Source organism: Polypterus senegalus, chromosome 12 (genome assembly GCF_016835505.1).
Source record: "Polypterus senegalus isolate Bchr_013 chromosome 12, ASM1683550v1, whole genome shotgun sequence".
NCBI lineage: Eukaryota > Metazoa > Chordata > Cladistia > Polypteriformes > Polypteridae > Polypterus > Polypterus senegalus.
This window is the reverse complement of record NC_053165.1, coordinates 107,760,100-107,778,292: the sequence shown is the minus strand read 5'-3', so window position 1 is coordinate 107,778,292 and position 18,193 is coordinate 107,760,100. Positions and strand designations below refer to the sequence as shown.

At 35.9% G+C, this 18,193-nt stretch overlaps 1 protein-coding gene across 3 annotated transcripts in view; it reads left to right on the top strand.

The window, feature by feature from the left end:
• ulk3 (unc-51 like kinase 3) overlaps window positions 1-18,193 on the top strand; it is a 77,998-nt gene continuing 59,805 nt past the window's right edge. Inside the window, exons 1-7 of one of the 3 annotated variants that reach the window (XM_039773187.1) lie at window positions 1-83; window positions 2,740-2,880; window positions 6,497-6,617; window positions 6,964-7,059; window positions 8,612-8,755; window positions 11,044-11,126; window positions 13,443-13,598. In XM_039773187.1, coding sequence (XP_039629121.1) covers window positions 6,524-6,617; window positions 6,964-7,059; window positions 8,612-8,755; window positions 11,044-11,126; window positions 13,443-13,598 — 573 coding nt within the window. In that variant the 5' untranslated portion in view covers window positions 1-83; window positions 2,740-2,880; window positions 6,497-6,523. Of the gene's footprint in view, window positions 84-152; window positions 707-2,739; window positions 2,881-6,496; window positions 6,618-6,963; window positions 7,060-8,611; window positions 8,756-11,043; window positions 11,127-13,442; window positions 13,599-18,193 lie in introns of those variants that run through there. The other 2 variants (XM_039773185.1, XM_039773186.1) reach the window with 2 other exon arrangements.

Genomic DNA, 18,193 nt, shown 5'->3' with positions numbered 1-18,193 from the left:
TACAGAAGAAAACCTGCACTGTCTTATATGAGAACACGCAAGCAAGCCTACAGAGTGTAATTGCAGACGGGAGTACCTATGAGGTCAGTCATGTAATTCCCCAACATCACGAAACGCCCTCAACGTCAGTCTCGTAACATCCTAGACTATCCTAGACTATGGTTAACATTAGAGCCCCGTTACAGTATGGTTAAATTAGGGTTGTTGGACCTTTATCTGACTCAAAGGGAGTTTTATGACTGACGTTGTGAGGATTACCTGACCAGTGTCATTGGTATTGCAGGCTGCAATTGGACCCTTCTCGAGCAAACAGACTTGCGCTCCAAAACGGAAGTGTTTTTTTTTTTTACACAAGCACTGGAGAAGCAAGCAATGCTACTGTGCACAGCAATTGCTTCTTGTGTCTTTAAATAGTCAACAAGGAAGTAATGCGTCCTTAACGTCACAGCAAGGAAGCGCTTTTGGGTTTAATAACATTATGTGCATAGAAGTGCGCCTACTTCTGAAGTCTTCATGGCACTTCATGATGGCGCTCATGTTCTTTTTTTTATTGAGTGCATCAGTGGGCAGTTTTGATCACTGAGAAGTCCATCTGTTTTTTTGAGGGATGGCCGCTGGGTTTGCACCCCCGAAGCTGGCCGAATTTATTCTGACTGAAAGGCTGGGCAGTGGCACCTATGCCATTGTTTACAAAGCCTACAGAAAGGTGAGGCGATACTTACTCTTTTTCTTGGGCACGGCGTAGACGGTGGTCGTGTCAGGTTTCCACAGCCCACTCCTTTATTCACTTTCTCATGATCATAATGTGTAGCAGCGTTTGTACAGCTACTTGTCAAAGAAAGTGCGAGCAACAGATACATTCACTGTATGATTAACTTGGAAGAAGTGTTTCATGTTATTAAAATGTTCATAATATTTATCTAATATTGTATTTATTTCATATATTTTAACAAATGTGTATAGGCTTGGATGGAGATAGTGCATTTTCTAAATAGCAGTCTTTGCAGCATTTGTTTCACTAACAATATTGAAAGACGTCATTTCTAATAATGGGCTTCCAGGTGGCTGGCTGTTTGCTACTGGTTAGTGTTGCTGCCTCAATTTTTGGAGACTCTTTTCAATAATGGATGTGTGGAGTTTATGATTCTGCCTGTGTCTACTTGGCTTTTCTTCTGATACTGTTGTTTCACATCTGAAATATATGCAGGTTAGTTTAATTGTAACTCATTTAATGACTGTGTTTATGCATGTGGGTTATAATAGGCTTCCTTCCCCATCCACGCTTGCCTTATACTTGATGCTGATGTGAGGCTCCAACTCCTCATGGCTTCTAAAAACTGAGTAAAATGGGTCCTGTTAGATTTGAATGGAGGACATGCACAAAAATATGACCTAGCAAGACAGGTGCGTGATAGCATTGTTTGCAGTTAAAGTCTTTTTCCAGATATACTTCTGGTGAAATCGTTGTCAATGTACATTTTTTTTAACTAAATTACATCATGCTTTGCTTATATTGATGAATTGTGTATCATGCTGATGGCTGATTTCAAGTTATTTTGTGAGATTATAATTAAAAGGTTCTGTTACCTATATGTATATTAAATAAGGCTGTACTACCAACGTTGTCTTAAATCACCTACGCCTGGAAATGTTGCCTGTGTTTTCATCAACACTATTGTAATGTTTCATCCAAACTTTTTAACTTGCATATAATAAAAATTGTGTGCTTGTGGATGTTTATGCTTGAGATGTAATTGTTCAAAGGATGCCAAGTCTGTTAATATACAAGTATGTAACAGTCTGAATACTAAGTTGCTGCCATAAGTTAAGAATGGCTGAAATGAATTATTATTGGGCATGAGAACAATTGACAGTAGTGCCTTCAATTTAAAGTGTTTCCAAAACTGGCCTAATGTTTGAAATGAATGTTGCACCAAAAAGTCGTTGGCTAATTGGAAATAATTAGTAAGTGCTGGAGCACAGGGTGTAAGGCATATAGTGAAGATACTAAGCAATAATCCCTTTCTATGGGCAACAATCAGGTAATTACTTTCCCTTCATAATTTTAAAGGACAACCCAGTAAGACTGTAATCTTGGAATTTGCATAAAGCAATGCCCCCATTTAATGTAGCGCTTTATATATTTTTTTTATACATGGCCTGTTTTTAGTCAAATTGAACAGTCATTTTAATGAAGGATTTGTTAATTTGTTCTGAATATTTATACCAGCTTATAAAAAAAGTATTCATAATGTATATTTATTTTCACAAATTTGAAGCAATCACATATGTTTATTTATGTATTTTTTTTAATATTGCTTGTTATAGTGGGTGCCTCTATTAATACTTGATGTATTGTTACAATATTTTTGGATTAGCTCATTAGAACCAACTCTGTCTTGCAGATACATTTGTAGAAGTATTGGGAAGGTTTTAATCACATTTAAATTGAGCAACTGTTGGGCATCTGTACATATGTTTAACACTGCCAATATTTGAACAAACTCATGATTTATTGTCTAGATTTCTAGACTCCGTTATCTTTTTTCATTCCTGATACTGTACTTAGAAAATGAAATATATTCTTGAAGACAATAATTATGATATTCCAAGTGGTTATTACATGGATATATTACACCTCTGTTGTATGTCTTATTGAAATAAATTAAATGTTAAGTAATAACTACTTTGTATGTTATTGTTATTTTAACTAAGCCATTTTTTTTTTTTTTTTTGCAGAATGACAACCGAGAAGTGGTTGCAGTGAAAGTGGTTAGTAAGAAAAGCCTCAATAAAGCATCCACGGAAAATCTGCTGACTGAGATAGAAATTCTCAAAACAGTGAAGCACCCACATATTGTCCAGCTAAAGGACTTTCAGGTAACGGTGCATTTTCAGAGAATGGCTGTGCAATTCATAGAGTCCGTTATTAATGCACATGATGGCATGTTTGGTTAACAAGGGGTTGCCAGAAACAAGAATTCTGTTAAGGTTTTTACTACATTGGAGAAGTTTGGGTTTGGCTCGAACATTTGTGCATGGATTAAATTACTGTATACTATCCCAGAAGCTTCAGTTTGCATCAACAACATTTGCTCAGACTACTTTAAACTAGAACGTGGCACTAGACAAGGATGCCCCTTGTCACCGCTGCTGTTTGCGATTGCCATTGAACCACTGACAATACATTGTCGAAATACTGATCAGATAAAGGAGATTAGCAGAGAAGGACTGGAACAGAAAATCTCATTATATGCAGATGATATGGTACTGTATATTTCGGACCCAGAAAATTCTGTGCCTGCAGTCTTAGCAGCACTCACAGAATTTCAAAAGATCTCTGGTCTCAGAATTAATCTGAATAAAAGTGTACTCTTTCCAGTGAATTCTCAAGCATATAATATTAGATTAGATACCCTACCTTTTATCATTGCAGAACAGTTTAAATACCTAGGGGTAAACATCACAAGTAAGCATAAAGCTCTATATCAGCAAAATTTCGCCGTCTACATGGAAAAAATTAAACAAGACTTACATAGATGGTCAACCCTTCATCTCACACTAGCTGGAAGAATTAACACTGTTAAGATGAATATTCTTCCTAAGCTCCTTTTTTTATTTCAAAACATCTCAATATACATTAATAAATCATTCTTTAGGCAATTAGATTCAACAATAACCTCATTTATTTGGAATTCAAAACATCCACGCATCAAAAGAGCGACACTACAAAGACAAAAGGCAGAAGGCGGCATGGCTCTACCTAACTTCCAGTTTTATTACCTGGGCAGCAAACATACAGACGATAAGAACCTGGACACAAATAGAAGAACATATACAGGCATGGACCGCAATAGAAGTAAAATCCTGCAGTACTTCTTTGTATTCCTTGCTCTGTGCTCCAATAAACACACGTTATCACAATTCTGTTAAGATACCGGGTAAGGGCAAATCTTACAAGAGACCTCCGAGACAGATTGAGAGCCATGCTAGAAGTAGAAATCCTGCAAGTGCCATTAGGGTGTATCACTCCCTATGTGTATAGACTAGATGCCCAGCAACAACAAGGGGCAGGGGGCACCAACACATGAGAGAATGAGATGTAATCTGGGTGGCAGTATTTAATATTCCTCTAGGGTTTTCCAAAAGAATATTCCCCAAAGCGTCACACTGCTTCCGCTGGCTTGTTATCTTCCTATTTTGCATCATGCTTTTATCTCTTCCCTGGTTGAACAAGGCACATGCACCTGGCCATCCACATGGTCTAAAAGGAAACATGATTCATCAGACCAGGTCACTTTCTTCCATTGTGCCAAGGTCCTGTTCTGACAGCACCATTGTAGGTGCTGTCAGCAGGGGTCAGCATGAGCACTTTGACTGGTCTGCTGGTGTGCAACCCATGCTCTGTGTGTTCTGACATCATTCTTAAATTGATTTTAGTAACAGTTTTTTGGGAAATTAATTTAATTATGAATCTTATGCCATTAAAATATAATTTTAGATTACATTTTTTTTAGTGTGTCAATTATTAATTTAAGGGTTCCTTGCAACAATCTTGGAACTTTTAAACAGTTCATAAATTCCTTAGGATAGTGCTCATCTTACAGAAATATTGTTGATTTTGCATTCTCTTGAACCCTTGTTAACTTTTTTCTAGATCATGTTAGACTGGTACCAGCTGTTATTGGAGTATTTTTGGTCCATGTTTTTAATTGACATCAAAACAAATTCATGAGATTTTCATAAAATAAGATGCAATAATATTAATAAATACGAGAAGGGAATCTTTTCTTATTTCATATTAGGCTCTTTAGCTCATCTAGACTTGTTAAATAAATTGAATTAATATTGAATTGTTCTGTTTATAACAATTCCCTTAATTAATGTTCATGTAATTTCAGCAATTTTGTTACATGTCTGTGTTGCATAAAGTTTTTCTGGCATTGGTCACAGTCTTTCTGAGACAAGTAGAAAAGATAGCTTTATTAGTTTCTGAGCTATCATTGCCAACGTCACATAAGCAGAAAATTAATTTTCTTCATATAAGTTTGCTAACCTATGGGCTGTTAATCAGTATTATTAAGCAGTACATTTTTTATTTTTCTATTATTAGCCTTCAAGAGTTTTAAGATTTATATGTGAAAAGCAACATTCTTAAATACTTAAACCAGTACAGGGTTGCGCTTGCCAGAGCCTATACTGGCAGCATCTAGTGAAGAACAGGAATAATAAGGTCCTTCCATGAAAACCCTAAATACAAAGAGGACTGTTTGATTTATGTTAGATAGATTGCCCAGAGGGGGCTGGGCGGTCTCTTGGTCTGGAACCCCTACAGATTTTATTTTTTTTCTCCAGCATTTGGAGTTTTTTTTGTTTGTTTTTTCTGTCCACCCTGGCCATTGGACCTTACTTATTCTATGTTAATTAATGTTGACTTATGTTTATTTTTTATTGTGTCTTCTATTTTTCTATTCATTTTGTAAAGCACTTTGAGCTACATTTTTTTGCATGAAAATGTGCTATATAAATAAATGTTGATTGATTGATTGATTGATAAGCCCTTGGCAGGACACCAGTCCATCAGAGGGCCTATAGGATTACAACCACATTCAAACAAGACCAATTCATAATTACCATTTAGTCTAGTATACACTTCTTTCGGGATATGGGAGAAAACCTGGATTTGTGTCTTCTTAACCTGTGAAGCACAACAGCTAACCTCTTTGCCACTGTCTATATAAAAGGTATTATTTAAAATGATTTTAAAATTTCAAACATTATTAGTCATGATCAAAGCTTACAATACAGTATACTCTAACTTACTGTTAACATAAGTTTTACCTAATGTAGTTCTTACTGTTACAAAAGGAATTACTTTTCTCTTTTTTTTTTAAGAACAATACAGTAAATGCATTTTACCTACTTAATTTCCATAGTTTGTTATTGGATTTTAAGTGTCTTTTTTTATCCCATTTTCTTAGTGTTTTTTGTCCTTGACAATAGTTGTTTCATGTCTATTTTTAGGATATGTATCTAAAAGGTTATCCTTATGCCACTGTAGATGATATTCCTTGTCTTGTAAATGAGTAGCATGTAAAGGAATTTTGGCTAGCGTCTGAGGTAGTTTTTGGTTTTATTTGCCTTTCTTCTTATTCCTATGGTATATAACATAAATAAATACCAGATGTATACATTTTTGACTTTAAGAAGCAAGGAGAAATCAAGCAAAATTACACCTTTTATTGGCTAACTGAACAGATTACAATATACAAGCTTAAGGGTCCTGAGCTGCCTTGAAAGCCTACATATTGTAATGTGTTCAAGTTAGCCAATAAAAGGGGTCATTTTGCGTGACTTCTCATTGCATTCATAGTGGCTAACACATTACGACACCCTACTACTGACTTTAAGAAGAAAATATAAACTGTCTTTCTTGAAGTCTTTGAAAAATTGTGTTCTGTTTCAAGGTTAACTCTTTATAGTTTTCCATCTACAGTGGGATAGTGAAAACATCTACCTCATAATGGAGTTTTGCTCTGGAGGGGATCTCTCTCGCTTTATCCACAGTAGGCGCCTTCTGCCTGAACACGTTGCGCGTCGTTTTCTGCAACAGCTTGGTAAGTAAATACTTCCATGACACTGTGTTAAAGAGATCATCAGGATAGTGACATGACAAATTTACAGTATATTTCAAAGACAATCCAGTTTTACATTGTTTCATTGAACATTATCTTGGAAGCTTAATATACTTTAAATCATAAGTAATAATGTAAATTATTTATTTATTTTAAATTAGAATGAATATTTTATCTGTTGATAAAATACTAAATGAAGACATTTTCAGTAAGTGAGAATGTTAGATGTACATTAATTCCTCTAATACATTTCCTTTATTATTTTTTATCAACCAAATATGAAATCTCAAGCAGTTGATCTGTCTTTATTTTTTATTTTATTGTCTAGCCAGTGCCTTGAAATTTCTTCATGAAAGAAACATTTCTCATCTCGATCTTAAACCTCAGAACATCTTACTAAGTGGTGGTATGCTTAAATTAGCAGGTACTGATTTTTTTTTTTTTTTTTACTTTACTGCCCCTGATAAAATGTGCATTTTAAATTAAATTACGCTTTATTTATTCAGAAGCAAAATGTCACAAATGCGGTGGTGACAGAAATGTGTGTGTAGTTTCACCAGAATTTGTTTTAACATCCTGGTAGACAGCCCTTTCCTCATAAGAGCTATGCTAATACAGTACATGAAAGCTGTATTGTACTTACTATATTTTGTTTTTATTGTCAGTCCCAGTTTTCAAGACATAAAATATACTGAGCCTGTACTCGGAACAGTGGCTCCAAAATGTTTCTTTACTGTTTTCTGTGGTTCTTTATAGAACTATAGCTTGACAGAGAACCACTTAATTTTGTGACTGGTTCTTTACATGTAAAATCTGGCTTTGAAAAGGTTTGTAATATGCAGACAAAACAAAAATCTTTAATAAGTAGTAGACTACCTGGTGGGATACTGACAGATCAAGAAAACCCAAACTTGGGATGTGTTATTGTATGCAGCAAGGGTGCTCTTAAAATAATAAACCTATAGGTATTTAACAAATTTGTTATCATCTTTTCATGGTTATATATGAAATATATAATGGACCTAAATAAATACAGTTTTTTTTTCTAGAACCTTCATATGGTTGGTTCTCTGAGGAACTAAAAATAATTCCACTGTGGCAACGTCCTGAATAACCATTTTTGTTTTCGATTGGCACCTTTATTTTTAAGACTGTAATTGTACAATTGTGAATCTATGGACTTTATAATTTGTTCAAGTGTAATTTTTTTGTGATGTGTTCATAGTTTAATGAAATTCTTGCTTGATTTCTCTTGGAGATTGCAGTATATTACTAAATACGGTATCGGATGATGTATACCGGAAACACTCCTGCAGATGTCAGCATTGTGTAATTAAAATGGCATTGTCACAACTTGCTAAGCTTTCAGTGGCACACAATGACTTCTCAGCTGATAGAACATAATTGACAAAGATGCAGAAAGCCCTACTGGACGACATTCTAGAAGTATGCTTATTTGAGTGGTTGAGTTGTTTTGCTAGCCACCATTGTTCAGCTTGACTTCTCATTTTCATCTTATAACCAGAGATGTTAATCAAAGATGGGCTGATTTCTTTGCAAACGTTTTCCATGAAAGAAAGCTGTTTTGATTGCTTAGTGAGATGTTCATTTTGAACTTGTAAGATTTTCCTTTCACTGACTTGTATATTTATGTGTTTCAAGCATCTATGAACAGGTACTGATTTATGTCTGGGACGAGTCTCTGATTTAATCATCAGACACTACAACTTTAAAATGTTGTTGCATGGATCGCCTTGTTCAGTTTGGGGCCTTGTCCATGAATATCTTTAGAACCAGTTCACCAATCATTTTTTGCACCAGGATGTTTTATACATTTTAAGGTTCTTGGAGCTGTAGATAATGTGAAATATCTCTCAACATCCTAGGGGATCACTGGCTAATAGATCAGCTATTTTGACTTTGGCTCAGTGTTAGTAACTGAATCTCAATGATTATCATTTTTAAATTCTTTTCAGATTTTGGCTTTGCACAGTATATGTCTCCTTGGGATGAGAGACATGTACTCCGTGGTTCTCCACTTTACATGGCACCTGAAATGGTCTGTAATCGGCAGTATGATGCTCGTGCTGACCTCTGGTCCGTTGGTGTTATTCTTTATGGTAAGTAAGTGAACAGAAGTACGTGTGCTGAAAAGACTTAGACATTTTTTTCTGTAAGGCTTAGCATTTCACTCTTCATTCCTTATCTGCTTGTTGCATCTATAGGCATGTTCATCACATGTTTTTAGCTTCTAATCGGTGAATTTCTGGCATGCAGAGGACAGCAATGATCATCTTTCATTGAGCCATGTCTGGTACACCAGGCATGCTTAAATTGCCCCAGCTCTCTCCTCTTGATCCATATGATCACCTGTTATACTCTGTGGTCCTCCTTTATTGTTGAGTTCATCAGTGTATTATGGAGAATGAGTACATCATCCCAGCTCAGAAACTTCATTTCAGCACTGGTCTAGAAATCTTATCCCTTCTGTCACAACCTAACAGTTATGTGGAAATATATTCTTGGATGCTGACACTGATACTGTTTTGACATTTGAGCTGGAATATATTTGTAATATTATATGACATACAGTGACTTATGTTCAGCCCAGAAATAGGTTTATTAAAATTTATATAAAAAAGAACACAGTTCTGTAACAGGATAATGACTGTGATTACTTCACTTTACCTTTGTTAGGCCATCAAAACCACAAATGTGAACTTGGAACAAGAAATGGTTATCCTCACTCTGTTACCGTACAATGTCAATACTACTGTTATTGGAAAGCACTGTCTATCTCGCTTTTTCACCATCACACTCCTTAACGTCACCAAGACCAAACAAATGATGGTTCTATCTATTTATTTCTGATGAAAGTCCTTTCATCTTGATAGCATCACGCTAAGTTGTATGGTTATCCAGTGTATGTGTGAATTCCTAGTCTAAAGAGGCCAACAGTACAACAACACATGCAAACAGCTCTCCAGAATTAATACACACCAATGTTCAGTTATTTCAAGATATCTTGTCCATTAAAACCTCAAATAGGAGTGGAGGGGAGACAAGACTTCCATTGACTGACCCCAGTGAATAAATAACAGCACTGTATAAGTTGAGATTAACAATTAAATATATACTTTGGGGCTGGACGCACGCTCAAGAGATGCTGTCAGATCATCTGGTGTCATTCTGCTGCTGGAGAGCTGCGTGTTTTGCTTGTTGTTGTTCTATGAGCTGGCAGCACATTAGGGTGTCTGCCAAAAGCAATCCAACAACTGCTAGGTTAAATTTCCGCAGACTTGTTTCAAATGATGTCTCACTGCCTTGTCTCGCATGACATTGTAAAAACAATACTTGCCCTTTATTTCCAGCCCCGGGCATGGTTAAATCTCTTTCTCACAGGACGTATAATGCTGCTTGCGTTATCAAGGGGGGAAATTGGCAGCTGAATGCATGCTAAGGAGATGCCATCGGATCATCTGCTGTCTTTCTGCTACTGTTGCTGCCTGCTCTGCTTCTCTCATTGCCCAATCATTTAAAAGCCTGTACAGCAGCTGTACTTTTGCCACTTCGTGTCTCTGCCGCTCGCGTTGTGAAGGGGGGTTAGGGTGGCTGAACACACACAAGGAGAAGCGGTCATGTTTTGCATGTCACTTTTCATTGTTTTAAGAGCTAGGAGCAAGTTAAAGTGTCTCTCGCAGGACTTCTTGCAGACCAAATTGTCTCCTGAGAAGATCACGTCTTGTCTCCCTCCCAAAGATTTTTTTTTTTATAATAGAGAGATATTACATAGGAAACCTGTAGTACATAGTCATCAAATAGTAATATATAGAAACCCTCAGTTATTGGAAATGTATAGTTTGACCTGGCTAAATGAATATAGTCTGTCACTTTCCTAGTCAACCTTCTAATATTTTATTTGCCTTATTTTGCTTACTGATTTCTCTTCAAACACAAAACTTGTGGTTTCATACAGTTTCCCTCACTTGTTGGTCTCAAAGTAGTTTATTATAAAAGGCAGAAAAACAGAAACATTGATTTTTGGATGAAGGTTAATGGTGAAGTTCTGAGAAGTATTCACTAATGTTTAAAAAGTTATGGAATCTGTTTTGATGGCGATTTACCATTTGATTAGCCATATTGACTTAAGAAAACATGATTACATTTGTGAGGAATGTTTATTTTATTTAGTAGTACTGTATAACTACTAAAATATTACTTTGTATAATAATCTTAAGAATTATTAATTTCTAGATATTTAGAAGAACTATTTTAAAAGTACATGAGAAAGTCTTCCACAAATTATTTTTACTTGTACATTTTTTTATTTAATTTTTTTTGTGTCAGAATTGTATTAAAATATAACTGTTTTACTAAAACATTTATATTTATATTTCACCTTTAATAGAAGCATTATTTGGTCATCCTCCTTTTGCTTCCCGATCCTATGCTGAGATAGAGGAGAAGATTCGCAGCAACAGGCCAATTGAGGTACCTGCAAACTATTTAGATTCTATTATGGTCTTTGTTATAATGGTTGCTCTTAACTTGTTTAATGTCAAGGGGGCTAGAATGCCTCAAGTAGTACAGTATACTACTACTTGTCATGGCAATTTTATGGCCATCTGTTATGACCTATTCATTCAAAATTAACTTTTTTGCTTTTTAAAAAGATCTATTAAGTATTTTAACAGTTGAATTCCCTAATGAGATTAATAAAGTTTATCCAACCTAATCTTATTGTTCTTAGGGACATTTTATTATTGTTGCAAGGATTTATATATTTGTCTTACATAATACATGTGAAACTTTCTTCCCTTATTATTGCAAATATTGAGTCAGTAGTGAAGGTAAAGATTTGCATGTTGTTTTTATTAGCTGCCCTTATATTTTTAATATATATATTACTAGTCAAAAGTATGGACACACCCAGACATGTTCATGTTTCTGATAGAAAGTGATACCCTTTTTTAGCATAATGTTTTTAAAATGAGTTTAAAATGTGGCCAAGACATTGCAAATGTTTCTAATGGCATTTACTTCTTATAATACAACAACAACATCAACAACATTTATTTATATAGCACATTTTCATACCAAAAATGTAGCTCAAAGTGCTTTACATAATAAAGAATAGAAAAATAAAAAACACAGTAAGACAATAAAATAAGTCAACATTAATTATCATAGAATAAGAGTAAGGTCTGATGGCCAGGGAGGACAGAAAAAAAAAAAACTCCAGATGGCTGAAGAAAAAAATAAAATCTGCAGGGATTCCAGACCATAAGACTGCCCAGTCCCCTCTGGGCATTCTACCTAACATAAATGAAACAGTCCTCTTTGTATTTCAGGTTCTCACGGAAGGACTTGGTGATGATGGTCATGTAGACTTCTGGTTTTTAGTCCATCAATGTTGGAGCATCATGATGCTTTGAGTAGGTAGAAACCAGAAAAAGAAACAGAAGAGAGAGTAGGGGTCAGTACAGATTTCAGAGTCACCATGAATAGTTATTATAATGAATTGAACATACAGAGTATCAGGATTAAATTAAGGTGAAGTTATGAGAAGGCCATGTTAAAGTAATGTGTTTTCAGCAGTGTTTTAAAGTGCTCTACTGTATTAGCCTGGTGAATTCCTATTGGCAGGCTATTCCAGATTTTAGATGCATAACAGCAGAAGGCCGCCTCACCACTTCTTTTAAGTTTTGCTTTTGGAATTCTAAGGAGACACTCGGTCGAATGAAAACAAAAGCGTGAATTAATTTCTCAGCATCTTTCAATGATATAAGAGGTCTAACTTTTCCTATGTTTCTTAAGTGAAAAAATGCTGTCCTAGTGGTCTGATGAATATGCGATTTAAAATTCAGGTTACAGTCAACAGTTACCTCTAAGTTTTTACTTCCATCTTAACTTTTAATCCTAATGCTTCAAGTTTATTTCTGATAACCTCATTGAATCCATTATTGGATAATAATGACAAGAAAAGATGATTTTGAGATGCTGGCCTTATTGACAGAGTTTCAGAGAAAAAGCATTTGGGTGGAATATGACTGGAAATGCGTATTATGGTCAGAATCTTGGAATCATCGTTTCTTTGTTGCAGATGACACAGGTATTTGGAGTGTATTTAAGGATGATCTGATGACCTATGTAGTGTTTGTTTCTCATACTACAGACTGATGTTTTTGTCCTCTTGTGTAGTTGTGCATTTTGGCTTTCCTCTTCCTTTTCTTTCCTAGTTTCTTGGAAGAGCTGTTTTTGTTTTTTGTTTTTTTTTTGCCCATTATTGAATCCAAAACTGAATTTTAGGAATACCAGTACCTTGCCACCCAAGTGAACAGAATAACAGGTTTCAGGGGTGCTAATGTAGTTACAAAATTTTTCTAATAACCAATTAGCATTTATGCATGATTAATTAAGGATAACCTAAGGGAGTTTAGGACACTGAAGGAATGGCTACTAGAAATAGGACTTTACAGTCATATGTGAATAATTAAAAATCAGTCATTTCAAGCATGATATCCATTAGAAACATTAGTAATGCCTTGGGTATATTTTAAAATGAATTTAATGATGTCTTCGTTAGTATCAATGACTAAAATTTCTTGGTGTATACAAACTGATAGGGCATATACACTATCTTTGATGCTGGAGCATTTATTTTACATATATATGGTTTTTACTTAAATTATTTTTCATAGGCATTCAGTATTTACTGCTGGCTGCTGCATCAACATATACTTAATAACTTGTGTTGATTTTTCATCACTGTTTTTTATTTGTTGTTGCAATATTATTGTCTTTAAGATTCCCCCAGGCATTTTGGTTTCTAGAGACTGCCGGGATCTTTTATTAAGGCTTCTAGAAAGAGATCCAGATGTCCGCATATCATTTTCAGAGTTTTTCCTTCACAACTTCGTTGACCTTGAACATATGCCTTCTGCTGAAAGTCTTGGAAAAGCTGTGAGTTTCCACTGTCTTAAAAAGAAAGTAAAAAATTCACCTAACGACTCATATGCAGCTTAAGCAACATGTATGCAGTAAAAATTCAGATTATAAAATAATAAGTGTAATTTTCAGCATTCATAAATCTTCCAAATTAGAGAGAACAGTATGTGGCCATTAAGATAAAGATTTTGTTTTTTTGCATATGTTTTAGTGTGTATTTATTCAACCTTTCCATATATTGTTAACAAAAATGTAATGATTATAGCATTTACTATTTTTCAATAATATTAGCTGCCCTTTCCAATACAGGTTAAGGCTATGTTACTCTCATGAAAATACAACAAAATGTTTATTTTTAAAATAGGATTTGAGCTGAACAATTTTAATGTTCTCTTAAACCTCTGAGACAAAGGTAACATTTGAAATATTCTTGAATTCAAAACTTAATTTGGTTCCTTTACTGAAGTAATTAGGGACAATTTTTTTAAATAATGAAATGTTAGTCAGTCAGTCATTATCCAACCTGCTATATCCTAACACAGGGTGATGGGGGTCTGCTGGAGCCAATCCCAGTCAACACAGGGCGCAAGGCAGGAAACAAATCCCAGGCAGGGCACCAGTCCACCGCAGATAATGAAAAGTAAAAAAATAAAAAAATGTATTCATTATATTGACTATGCGCTTTTCATCACTTCAGATGGAAATTTTCTCAAACTATTCATAATTGTATTTAAGGGATAGTTATAAAATTCTTTTTTTTGGGTTAAATTTACCCAAAATTCATACAAAAGGAGTAAAAATTACTAGTAGTACTAGAAACTAGCTTCTCAATCTCCAGTCTTATGCTTTCTCCATTACAATTACCGTAGATACTCATGTATAAGTCGAAAAATGTATGCCTTAAAATTCATTCAAAAACACAAAGTCGACTTATCCACGGGGCAACACTAATTTTATTAAATAATTCTTTAAACTGTGAAATACCGCACTTGAATTTGAGCATTAGCTTTTGCAGGTTTTGGATAACAAACATATCATTCACTGCCAGTAGATGGCGGTAACCAGAAACATACAGTACTGTATTTCGGACCATAAGGTGCACCGGATTTTAAAGCACAATATCAATGAATGGGTCTCGATCCCGCTGTCATAAGTATCTTCGTTTGTTACATACGAAATAAACGGATTGGTACCGGAGGTGTGTGGTCGAATCGGCGAGTAATACTCTTCACAAAACAGTTCAGGCTTTATAGCGACCGAGTTCGCATGTTCTCGGAGTTCGGTCCATGCCGTCTGTACGAAAGGGTTACAATGGCGCTCATGTTCACGTCCGACAATCCCATCCTCGACACTTTTCTCCCAGTTTACTAGTGGAAAACGGTGGGACATAGTTTCCTCTTGCATGGTCGATGTCCTAAAGGGGTTGGTACTAATTGCGGTGACTTTCGAAAACTCTGCTTCCAGGTCAGCGTCTACCCCTAGTTTTGTCGCCATTCACAGTTTCCTAGTTACACACTCCACCGAGAGAATGCACGAATTTTCTTTCAGTTTTACAAGCTTCGTGTCACTCACTAGTGCTGGCAAGAATAATCCCGGATGAGCCCCCAGTGTTACATTTCCTGCCTGTCTCCGGACCGTGGTCGGGGTGACGCAGGGTAGCTTCTCCTTCTTCGTGTCCAGTGGTGTGAAGCTCCAGGGCCTGAGCAACGTGCTCTGGGGTAAAACCCAGTCCCTGAGTTCCCTTCTCCTAATTTACAGCAGGGAGTGACACACAAGGCTTGACTGCTCAATGGTTGACTTTATTATCTCCTTCTTTTTAAGGTGCCTGTTTTAGCTTAACAGAGACCAAAAACACAAGAGCCCCACCACGCCATCAACAAACACTCAATTCCAAAACTCCACCCCCCAAAACCCCGACAACTCCACCCACATTCAGTATAACTGGAATGTCAGGCTGCTATTTTAAGCTCTGATCCCAACAAGAGTCAGACTTTGAAGGATTTGAAGAAGACACTTAGGGCCACTTTATTATATGCGAGGGATTTGAATATGAATTTAATTGAAATATTCTTAACTGTAAGTAAATGAATAAAAATGTTTTTGGAGTTTTAATTTTGGCTTACTAAAATTCTTCAAAGATTAAAATGTTGAAAGTCTGGGCCCAGGTACATTGGGTATAATTATGAAATTCAAAGAATTTAATAGGCTGTCAAGCTTTACCCTCGACTTATACGCGGGTCATAACAAATTTCATAATTTTCGGCTTAACCAATACACTCGACTTATCTGCGAGGTTGACTAATAGGCGAGTATCTACGGTAAATAAATGTTCTTACAAGCATTTGTGAAATTGTGCCACATTAAATTATTGAAATATTAATCAGAGTGTTATCCTTAGAGACAGCAACAAAAATAATCCAGAGCAAATGGCAAATATTTACCCAACTTAAACAATTTTGCTTCTTAAAATAAAAGAGCAGGGCCAAAAAAAGGTTGCTTTAAAAAGCATCACATATCTGCATACAGTGAGTGATGCTTGTTTTTTTGAGATGAAGGTTTTAGAATGTATTCATATTTGTAGATAACAGACTGGCTAATGTAGTTTAAACACTAGTATGGGAACAATTCACTGGCCACACACTGCTGCACACTGGGGTTCCCGTAGCATTTTTAATTTAGTCTGTTGTAGAACATTTTTTCGTTTTTAGAACCATTTACTTAAATTATCTATTATTTCTCCTTTCAATCAGTTTTGATTTGTTTCCATGACTGAAATATATAGTGAGTCCAGGCTGCACATTATAAAGTGTGCTACTAAGTATGTTTCAGTGTTTTTGTTTTCCGGATGTTATATATGTTATGTGCAAGCCTAATACTAATTTTGTTTCCTGTTTCTCAGCTATATACAGTGGTGTGAAAAACTATTTGCCCCCTTCCTGATTTCTTATTCTTTTGCATGTTTGTCACACAAAATGTTTCTGATCATCAAACACATTTAACCATTAGTCAAATATAACACAAGTAAACACAAAATGCAGTTTTTAATGATGTTTTTTATTATTTAGGGAGAAAAAAAAATCCAAACCTACATGGCCCTGTGTGAAAAAGTAATTGCCCCCTTGTTCAAAAATCACCTAACTGTAGTGTATCCGATCTGAGTTCAATTTCCGTAGCCACCCCCAGGCCTGATTACTGCCACACCTGTTTCAATCAAGAAATCACCTAAATAGGAGCTGCCTGACACAGAGAAGTAGACCAAAAGCACCTCAGAAGCTAGACATCATGCCAAGATCCAAAGAAATTCAGGAACAAATGAGAACAGAAGTAATTGAGATCTATCAGTCTGGTAAAGGTTATAAAGCCATTTCTAAAGCTTTGGGACTCCAGCGAACCACAGTGACAGCCATTATCCACAAATGGCAAAAACATGGAACAGTGGTGAACCTTCCCAGGAGTGGCCGGCCGACCAAAATTACCCCAAGAGCGCAGAGACGACTCATCCGAGAGGTCACAAAAGACCCCAGGACAACGTCTAAAGAACTGCAGGCCTCACTTGCCTCAATTAAGGTCAGTGTTCATGACTCCACCATAAGAAAGAGACTGGGCAAAAACGGCCTGCATGGCAGATTTCTAAGACGCAAACCACTGTTAAGCAAAAAGAACATTAGGGCTCGTCTCAATTTTGCTAAGAAATATCTCAATGATTGCCAAGACTTTTGGGAAAATACCTTGTGGACTGATGAGACAAAAGTTGAACTTTTTGGAAGGCAAATGTCCGTTACATCTGGCGTAAAAGGAACACAGCATTTCAGAAAAAGAACATCATACCAACAGTAAAATATGGTGGTGGTAGTGTGATGGTCTGGGGTTGTTTTGCTGCTTCAGGACCTGGAAGGCTTGCTGTGATAGATGGAACCATGAATTCTACTGTCTACCAAAAAATCCTGAAGGAGAATGTCCGGCCATCTGTTCGTCAACTCAAGCTGAAGCGATCTTGGGTGCTGTAACAGGACAATGACCCAAAACACACCAGCAAATCCACCTCTGAATGGCTGAAGAAAAACAAAATGAAGACTTTGGAGTGGCCTAGTCAAAGTCCTGACCTGAATCCAATTGAGATGCTATGGCATGACCTTAAAAAGGCGCTTCATGCTAGAAAACCCTCAAATAAAGCTGAATTACAACAATTCTGCAAAGATGAGTGGGCCAAAATTCCTCCAGAGCGCTGTAAAAGACTCATTGCAAGTTATCGCAAACGCTTGATTGCAGTTATTGCTGCTAAGGGTGGCCCAACCAGTTATTAGGTTCAGGGGGCAATTACTTTTTCACACTGGGCCATGTAGGTTTGGATTTTTTTTTCTCCCTAAATAATAAAAACCATCATTTAAAAACTGCATTTTGTGTTTACTTGTGTTATATTTGACTAATGGTTAAATGTGTTTGATGATCAGAAACATTTTGTGTGACAAACATGCAAAAGAATAAGAAATCAGGAAGGGGGCAAATAGTTTTTCACACCACTGTAGTAAATTATATGCTAGGTTTTTTTTGTAGTGCATTGCATATGTACATTTTTTTTGTGTTTTCAGTTAATGTTTGTATAATTTTGT